Source organism: Berghia stephanieae, chromosome 13, assembly GCF_034508935.2.
Source record: "Berghia stephanieae isolate SIO BIC M18660-M18661 chromosome 13, UCSD_Bste_1.3, whole genome shotgun sequence".
Taxonomy (NCBI): Eukaryota; Metazoa; Mollusca; class Gastropoda; order Nudibranchia; family Aeolidiidae; genus Berghia; species Berghia stephanieae.
Window position 1 is genome coordinate 19,922,707 of NC_088372.1, and position 9,628 is coordinate 19,932,334.

Here is a 9,628-nt window from a genome sequence, read left to right on the forward strand (position 1 = left end):
CGTTCTGATTTGGCATAATTTGCGAGGTAACTAACAGTATGCATGGGAGGTTAAGTTATACCCTTCTCACGTGTTTACACTAATCGAGAAAGTAGGTCGGCGTGAATATTTTCACAGCCTGGTATGTGAGAGATACTGAAAGAGTAATTTTGCAAAAATAGACTCCACCTTAGTACTCTACTATTATTCATTTTGTTATTTCTTATGTACGTGAGTGGTTTATGGTCCGTTTCGACCACAAACTCTTTTAGCAGTAGATATCTGCTGAATGTTTTAAAGCAAAGACGATGGCCAGTCCTTCACGCTCTATTACAGAGTATCGTGATTCTCTGTCCAATAATTTTCTGCTTGCATATAAGCAAGGCATTAGAGTTCCCTCATGCTCTTGTAATAGTACACCTGCGATGCCCTTATCAGACGCGTCAGTTCTTACAACAAATTCTTTTGACATGTCGGGTAATTTAAGAATTGGTTCTGAACAGAGTAATGCCTTTAATTGGTTAAAGCTATTCTGACACGCTTCTGTCCAAACAATTTTGTTCGGTGACCCATTCTTTGTCAGATTTGTTAGCGGTGTCGCGATGTGCGCGAAGTTGTAAATGTATTTCCTGTAAAAATTTAGGAGCCCAAGTACTTTGCGTACTTCTTTTTTTGTCTTAGGTGGTTGCAATTGTGCGATTTTTGTTTGTTTTTCTGTCTCGGGTGTCTGTGTCCCATGACCAACGGTATGACTAATCCTGCATTTGAAGCTTCGATATTAGTAAACATAGGTTGCGACACTGTGTCTCTATCAAAATACTTTTTTAGCATATGTGCATGGAATGTCTTTGTTGTGTTGTTAATTTAATCTCGTAATTAACATTAGATTTTATTGCTATTATTTTGAATGGTCCTTTCCATGCAACTAAGAGTTTACTCGTCATCGGGTAAGAGTATTAGTACTTTGTCACCAATCTCAAATTTTCTTGATTTGCTTTTGCGATCAGAGTATTCCTTGTATTTTTCTGTTTTTTAGTGACGGATTCCTGTGCTAGCTTACACGTGTCCTCTATTCTGTCTTCAGGTTTCTTACATATTCGTAAGCAAACATAATTTCGTTATTGTCCTCCTCATTCCCTTTACAAATGTCGGCTACTATATTGATCGGGCCGCGAGGTGATTGTCCATACATCAACTCAAATGGGGAGTAGCCTGTATATTCTTGGGGTATTTCTCTATATGCAAATAGGATTGCTGGTAAGTATCTGTCCCAATCATCTGTTTTTTCTGCTGACACTTTTCTTAACATATTCTTTAGAGTGCCATTAAATCTTTCACAAAGACCATTTGCTTGGGGGTGGTAGGGAGTTGTGAATGAGTGTTGGATTCCCATGAGTTTCATGGTTTCATGCATCATATGTGATGTAAATTGGGGTCCATTGTCCGACAGTATCTCATTTGGTATGCCTATTCTAGTAAAAAATTGTCATCAATGCTTCAGCTATGTGATCTGATGTAGTTGATTTCAATGCTATCGCTTCTGGCCACCTGGTTGCGTAATCGACTAGTGTTAGTATGTGTGTATGGTTTCTATCTGATTTTGTTAAAGGGCCTATAATGTCAATTGCAACTTTTTGAAAAACTTTTTCAATAACTGGGGTTGTCTCTAATGGCAATCTCGGTATTCTGCCTTTTGCGACTCTTCTTTGGCATGTGTCACACGATTTCACATATTCTCGGACGTCTTTAGTAATTCCAGGCCATGTGAAATTCTCGGATATTCTCTTCAATGTGGAAGAGCTCCCAAGATGTCCAGAACGTTATTGAATCGTGCGCTATTCCAAGGATTTTGTTTCTGTAAATACTCGGCGTGACCAGTTGTTTAGCTATTTTGTTTCTTTTCCAATGTAACCTGAACAGAATATCTTTTTCAATGATGTATTCAACTTTTGATTTCGTCCCTTTGTTTGCGATATTGAAATATGATGTTAAAGTCGGGTCCTTTTTCTGTTCTTCAATGAACGTGTTCCTGTCAAATTGTTGTGGTTCAAGAGAAATAGTCATTGGCTTCTCTGTTGTCTTAGTCATCTTTCTTGTTTCTGCTAGACAAGCTGTTTCTTGGGTTAATGACCATTCTTTTACATCTGTTGGGTTGTCTTTAAGACCTTTTATATTGCCAACAATAACATCAGCGACGGGGTTGGGAAGTATACAGCATTCCACTATTCCTGTATAGTATGGGGTTTCTATGTACACGTTAGCTGTTTCAAAGGTTTCGACTGTGCCACTGAATGTGATGCATTGTACCGTTTTTCCAGTTTTGTCTTCGTCATTGATCAAAGATGCTTTTATTCCTACTGTACTGCATCCTGTGTCTCTCAATATTTTGCAATCAGTTCCATTAGCTTTGCCTTCACAAAAAAATAGCGATCCTGACTTGTGAGTTTGTGTTAAAAGTGACATACCTTTCATGCAATACACATTTATATTTTCTCCTGACATTACTCGTGTCTGATTATTTACACTGGTTTGGAGTGATGCATTTGCAGTTTCTTTTGGATATCCCACGATTTTGTAACATTTGTCTGCTGTGTGGCCTTTCATTCCACAATATTGACATTTAATTATAGGTTTGTTGGTTTTCTTATACTCAGTATTATTGTCAGTGCTATTTCTTGTTTTGTTTTGATAGGATCGGCTATGGTCTCTATTGAACTGTTTGTTCCATGGTTTGTTACTATGATCATCTTGTTTCACTTGCGTGTTCCGAGTGATTGATCGGCTCGTTCTATTTGAGTATTGAACTTTAGGTGTACATGGACTCTGAGCAGCGGCAGCGTAGTATGGTTCCTTCAATGTTCTGCTAAGGGGTGTCAATGGATGTGCACTGTTAAAGTTTTCTGCGTAGATTTTTAATTTGTCCAAGTTTTCTGGCTTTCTCTCTTTAAAGAATGCGACTAAATCTGGGTTGCAAGCTTGATAGATTCGATTCTTCAGCGTGAGATAGTAAAGGCCTGCAAAGTCGTCTTGTTTTACGTTTGCCAACTCAAGCCACCGATTTAGAAATTGAGTAATTCGGTTCACGAATGTATTAAAGTCTTCTCCACTTTCCGGTTTTGCAGTGTGAAACCTTTCCTGGTAACCATCTTCCGTTAATCTAAATCTTTTTAGTAGAGCGTCTTTAATTTTACCATAATCATCTGCATCTTCAGTTGTTAAGGTATAGAAAACTTTTAGCGGTTCTCCAGATAAGCAGTTAATCAAGGCTGTGGCCCATTTGCTTTCTGGCCAACGATAACCTTTAGCCTGAACTTCGAATCGGTGTAAGAAGGATTCTAGACAGTCTGAGCGTTCATCGTATGTTGGCATGCGTGGAAGTTTCACGAAAGATTCATCACTATTATTATGTTTTCTTTCATGACCGGTTTTTGTTTTTTCAATTTCCAGCATCATTTGGGTCCTTTTGGTTTCTTCTTCTGCTAAAGCTATTTGTCTTTTTAGTTCCCTTTCTTGGACTCTTTCTTCTCGTTCTTCTCTAAGTATTCTTTCTTCATTTTCTTCTTCTCTACGAATTCTTTCTTCGTGTTCTTTTTCTTCTCTACGAATTCTTTCTTCTTTTTCTTCTTTTATTTTCTCTTTGCACCATGAAAATATTCTTTCCTGGGGTATTTCTAAGTCCTTTGCGAGACTTAAGTATCTTTTATATGCTTCCATTTTTGCAATAAATTAGTTACGATATCTTATATATATTATATTGACAGGATACTGTTACTGACTGTTTTATTTATTTACACTTACTGGAATGAACTGTTTCTTATTTCTCTCTTATTTCAACTTATTATGTATGTTGAATTTGATGCCTTTTATCGTTATATCTTATAAAGCAATGTGTCAATACAATGCGGAGTTATTATGACTTGTGTCAATAACAATGTGTCAATCGCGTGTACTCTAAACTATGTTACTACGAAAAATTTATCACCAATGTTTGTGACTCGTCGCTAGTTTGTGTACAATTATTCGCAATGACGCTAATATACTAGAGTGTGATAACACTAATAGGATGCCAAAATAATCCCAAGTTATCTATCACTAAATATAACACGACGGCTAGTAGACTCCTTTTATTATTATTTAGTTTTTAAAGACTCACTTTTCAGAACATAATATATAAGTGGTTTTCGGTAACAGTAATATGCCAAAAATGCATTTAAAACAAATCACTATGCAAAACAAATCACGATGTCTATAGTTACTATGTGATGCCCAACTCATGTAAAAGAGAATAATGAAGGATATATTTACCAAATCAGTTCGTGGCTGGGACCTCTCTCTTGTTCAATGGTTGTTCAACAATTGTAATTAGGCATTGAAGAGTGTTTAACAGTGATGTCTGAAATACAAAACAATAAAATATCGTAAGATTTACAATAGTTACAAAATGTGTTCACAACACTGAGTGATTGGATGATAGGTGAATGAATCGTTATGGAATGTAAACATATTGAAAACAATTCATGAATGAGACAAACAACAAAATGAAATGAGTGATATAATAACAAAGTGGACAAGGAATGAATGAATGAATAACTGAGTGAATAGATGAATGAATGAATGAATGAATGGATAATGTATGAATGAACGAATGAAGGGAGGAATAAATGTATGAATGATTGGATAAATGAGTGAATAAACGAATGAATGGATGAATGAATGAATGAATGAATAAATGAATGAACAATGAATGAATGAATAATTTATAAATGAATAAATGAATGAAGAATAAATCAATAAAATGCTATTCAATTTGAATGAAAGAATGAATGGATAAATTGCTATTCCATTTAAATGAAGAAATGAAAAAGAAAAAAAAATAATCCTGTAAATAGGGAGTTCAATTAAAATATGATCAAGTGGGGCAATTAAGAGTTTTACAATTTAAACTTTAAAGTTAGATGAAATAGATATATGTAACTAAATAAATTCAATTCTTTATATGTGTCCCCTCCAAAATGTCATGGTCTCAAGTGAGTAAAGAGCTACTCGACTATGCATAAAGATATATGTAGAATGAGGCCCAGAATTTACTAGTTATTGTAAATGAAAAAACAATTAACGATATGTTTACAATGAAATAAAAATAATGATGAAATTTAATTAAAAGAGATAAACAGTGATCGTGGCAGTTACAAATAGAGATGTGAATATATTACGTAACTTATGATAATATGTCAGGTTCGTAAGTTTACGTTTCCAGGCAGTTGACAGGTTTGGATGATATATTCGTCTGATAACAGGCTCGGGCTCGTAAAATTCCACTTCCATGCAATTGGTAAGGGGTTATTGTATAAATCTTTGACAGCGGGCTCGGGTTTGATCCTTGAAGATTATACAATCAAAGTTAAAAGCTCCGGCGTCTTAATGGTGTTGATATAATATCTACAAAGTCCCAAAAGATAAAAATCTTCCAGTATATATAAGGAATAGAGCGACTAGCCGTCCGGCATAGATTGTGGAGAGAAGTGAGTGTAGAATGTTAGACCTATCAGCTTTTATAATAAGTGGCTACGTGACAGAATGTAGAACAAAAAGTATTCACTAATTATAAATTAATTCGAGGGAAGGCTATAAAAGGAAAGACGATCTAATATTAGAAGGTAAAGTTTATCTAAGCCTACCGAAATATAACTGGAGTGAGATGAATTCAGTTCTTAATAACATAAAATTTAATAAGATAATTGTGAACAACCTTTACTGTGACAAATATACCTTCCTATAATATGCATTTACGTAAAGTGTAATACAATATACTCCCCCCCCCCCATCCTTTCGTGTATTTGGTCTTCCTGTAACAGAAAAGAAAAAACAGGAGCAGTGTTCAAGTCTACCCAGCGAATGTGAAGCCCCACTCGTCTGTACCAATGAAGTTTGTGATTGTGACTATGATACACACTATGTGGATGGAAATGTTTGTAAAGAAAGTAAGCATATCATGGCAAAAGAATACTGTAGTCAAGAATCAACAGATATTTTAACCCATCTTTTGCCAGACAGGTAGTGTGGCGGATCTCAACAGCACATATATATTATTTAATGAATTAATTGTGTACTTACTCTTTTGAATATTATTATGATAATTATTCAAAGTATTATCCATGATCCCAAGGGATGAAATAAGTTATGAACTGTGTCAAATATATGGCTATATATCTGATCATGAACATTGAATTGAAAAGTGTTCCATGCCACGTGTTATTTTTTATGTTTGTAGGAAAACCATTCACCGCTAAGTGTTTACAACAATATGAATGTCAGGAGACAATATCCTGCATCAAAGGTTGGTGCTCGTGCACTGAAGATCAATTTCGAGATGGAGCCTTTTGTAGGCAAAGTAAGTTTTTAATTTTTAAAACTATTACATAATAGATTTGAAACTTCACAGTTTTAGAGTGAAACCATGACATTTGATTTTGCTATGTTTTTAAATCATGAAAATCTCCTATGATCTTTTACAAAATGTTCTTATTGACATTGTCGATGTTGCTGCTGTTCTTCTTTTTCTCTCCCTCTTCTTCGTCTTTTTCTTCATGTTCTTCTTCTTCCTCTTCTTCTTCTTCTTCTTCTTCTTCTTCTTCTTCTTCTTCTTCTTCTTCTTCTTCTTCTTCTTCTTCTTCATCTTTTTTTCTTCTTCTTCTTCTCTTCTTCTTCTTCTTCTTCTTCTTCTTCTTCTTCTTCTTCTTCTTCTTCTTTTTCTTCTTCTTCGTCTTCTTTTTAAACTTCTTCAAGTACTTCTTCATTGCCTTCATTTAAAGTTAAATCATCGAAATGTTTTACGCATCTTTCCAATCTAGTAATAATCCGATGTGAAAAATGATTTGAAAGTAAAATTGCAATTAGAAATTTGTGAAATTCTTTTTGACACATTACAAGAGTATTCTAAAATCAATGTCTTTTATATCGACACCATCCCGACATATCACTGTTTATTTTTTTGGTTAGTTTATTCATTTTTATATAAAAATACTTTTAAGGAATGACAGTCATGACTGAAATCCAATTTTCCGTATTACGATTTGATCCTATTATTTTATATTCAAAGGCAACTGAATTTAGATGAATATACCTTCCAACAATCTACATTTATGTACAGTTTAATAGAATACGCCCACTCCCATTTCCAACATTGGTCATTCTGTAACAGAAAAAGAAAAACAGGAGCACTGTTCATAGTCTACCCAGCGAATGTGAAGTCCACTCGTCATGTACCAATGAAGTTTGTGATTGTGACTATGATACCCACTATATTGATGGAAATGTTTGTAAAGAAAGTAAGCATAACATAACAAAGAATATTGTAGTCAAGAATCAACAGATATTTCAATCCATCTGTTCTCAGACATATAGTAAGTCGGATCTCAACAGCACATGTATATTATTTAATGTATGAATTATCTACTTAAACTTTGGATTTTTTCATTATGATATTTATTCAAAATATTATCCATTTCCCCCAGGGATTAAATAATTCATTGAACTGATTAAAATAGAAGCTATATAGTAACCATGAACATTGAATTGAAAAGTGATCCATGGCACGTCTTTTTTTATGTTTGTTGTATGAATCGAGACTTTCTAAGTTCTTTTTTTTTGTGAGGCTCCAGGTTCCACAATTATATGTCAATATCGGAATAGTCAGTGCCTCGTAAATCTGTATTTGTTATTCTCGTAGATTATGTTATTTCTATTCCATACATTTTTAAGTTGGTTGAATGCATTGGTGGCCAGCTGCTTTCGTTTTCTGATGCCTTCATTTTCGTTGATCAAATTGCCTAGTTTAAGTACACTTTTCCATTCATTAAAATTTCTGTTGATTTTTTGATATTCTGTTTTGGATCGATTGCCTTTAAGATTCCATGCTTCGAGGGTAGTTGATATTATTGGCAAGTATATTTTCGCTTGATGTTCTGATTCAAAGATTAGGTCTGTATCATCTGCGTATATCAATTCACGAATGATCTTCTTTATTGGTGGTAATTTTAGTCTTAGATCTTTCATGGCCGAGTCGAGGTATATCGTGAATAGAATTGGACTCAAGTTGTCTCCTTGGGGGGGGGGGGGGGTTGGGGGGATCAATTAAGGTTAATATTGTTGTTAATTCTCTTCCTGATTCAAATTGTTATGCGGTATTTGATAATATGTATCTTATGAGCTTAACGTGATCTTTGTCCAAGAATGAGTCAAGGATAATAACAGTTTGGTTCTACATATAGTGTTGAAAGCTGAACTCAAATCGATTCCAATTATGGTAAAATTTTGCTTATATTTCTCCGTTCTGGCTTTAAGCCACCGATGGGCCCACACTATGTCTGCATTGCGTCTATCTCTTCTAAACCAGCTTTGTGAATGTGAAAGATATTCCTCTACCTTTTCTCTTATTCTGTTCAGCGTGATTAAAACATTTCTAAGCGTGGATAACAAAATCATTCTTCTTCTTCCTCTTCTTCTTCTTCTTCTTCTTCTTCTTCTTCTTCTTCTTCTTCTTCTTCTTCTTCTTCTTCTTCTTCTTCTTCTTCTTCTTCTTCTTCTTCTCCTTCTCCTTCTTCTTCTTCTTCTTCTTCTTCTTCTTCTTCTTCTTCTTCTTCTTCTTCTTCTTCTTCTTTTCTTCTTCTTCCTCTTCTTGCTTCTTCTTCTTCTTCTTTCTTCTTCTTCTTCTTCTTCTTCTTCTTCTTCTTCTTCTTCTTCTTCTTCTTCTCACTTCTTCTTCTTCTTCTTCTTCTTCTTCTTCTTTCTTCTTCTTCTTCTTCTTCTTCTTCTTCTTCTTCTTTTTCTTCTTTTCTTTTCTTCTTCTTCTTCTTCTTCTTCTTCTTCTTTTTCTTCTTCTTCTTCTTCTACTACTACTACAATAACAACAACAACAACTACTACTACTACTACTACTACTACTACTACTTACTACTACTACTACTACTACTATTACTACATACTACTACTACTACTACTTTCTAGTAATAAAACTATTACTATTACTACTAATACTACTACTACTACTATTACTATAAACTACTACTAAATATACTACTACTACTACTCACTACAACAACAACAAAACAACAACAATACTACTAATACTACTACTACTACTACTACTACTACTAATATACTCTATAAAAATAAACAACAAACAATAGCTACTACTACCCCTATACTACTACCACCAATTTCTACTACTACTACTATACTAATACTATACTACTAACTACTACTCTACTATTAATACTAAATATACTAAACTACTACTACTACTACTACTACTCCTACTACTATACTACTACAATACTACTACTATACTCTACTACTACTACTACTAATACTCAAATACTACTACTACAATACTACTACATAAATACTACTGGTTTTTCAATAATACAATACTTCTTATAATAATTCTTCCTCCTCTACTCTTTTTCCAAAAAAAACTTAAATCATGAAATATTGTACACATGGCTCCAAAATCTTGTACTATGCCGTGAAATGTGAACAATTTTTTTGAAGGTTAACTAGGAACCGAAATAGGAAGTTTTTTTTCGAGCCTTTCCAAAAGTATTTTTTAAATCTTTTTTTTACATTGGCCACCCCTCTCACATAGCCC

At 34.1% G+C, this 9,628-nt stretch overlaps 2 protein-coding genes across 2 annotated transcripts in view; one reads left to right on the top strand and one right to left on the bottom strand.

Moving 5' to 3' along the window:
* LOC144959238 (uncharacterized) overlaps window positions 1-6,402 on the top strand; it is an 87,170-nt gene extending 80,768 nt beyond the window's left edge. Inside the window, exons 14-15 of the mRNA XM_078891779.1 lie at window positions 5,835-5,960; window positions 6,251-6,402. Of these exons, the coding sequence (XP_078747905.1) occupies window positions 5,835-5,960; window positions 6,251-6,402 (278 nt within the window). The remainder of the gene's footprint in view (window positions 1-5,834; window positions 5,961-6,250) is intronic.
* LOC144959083 (uncharacterized) overlaps window positions 1-9,628 on the bottom strand; it is a 107,873-nt gene that overhangs the window by 41,694 nt on the left and 56,551 nt on the right. The window lies entirely within an intron of this gene.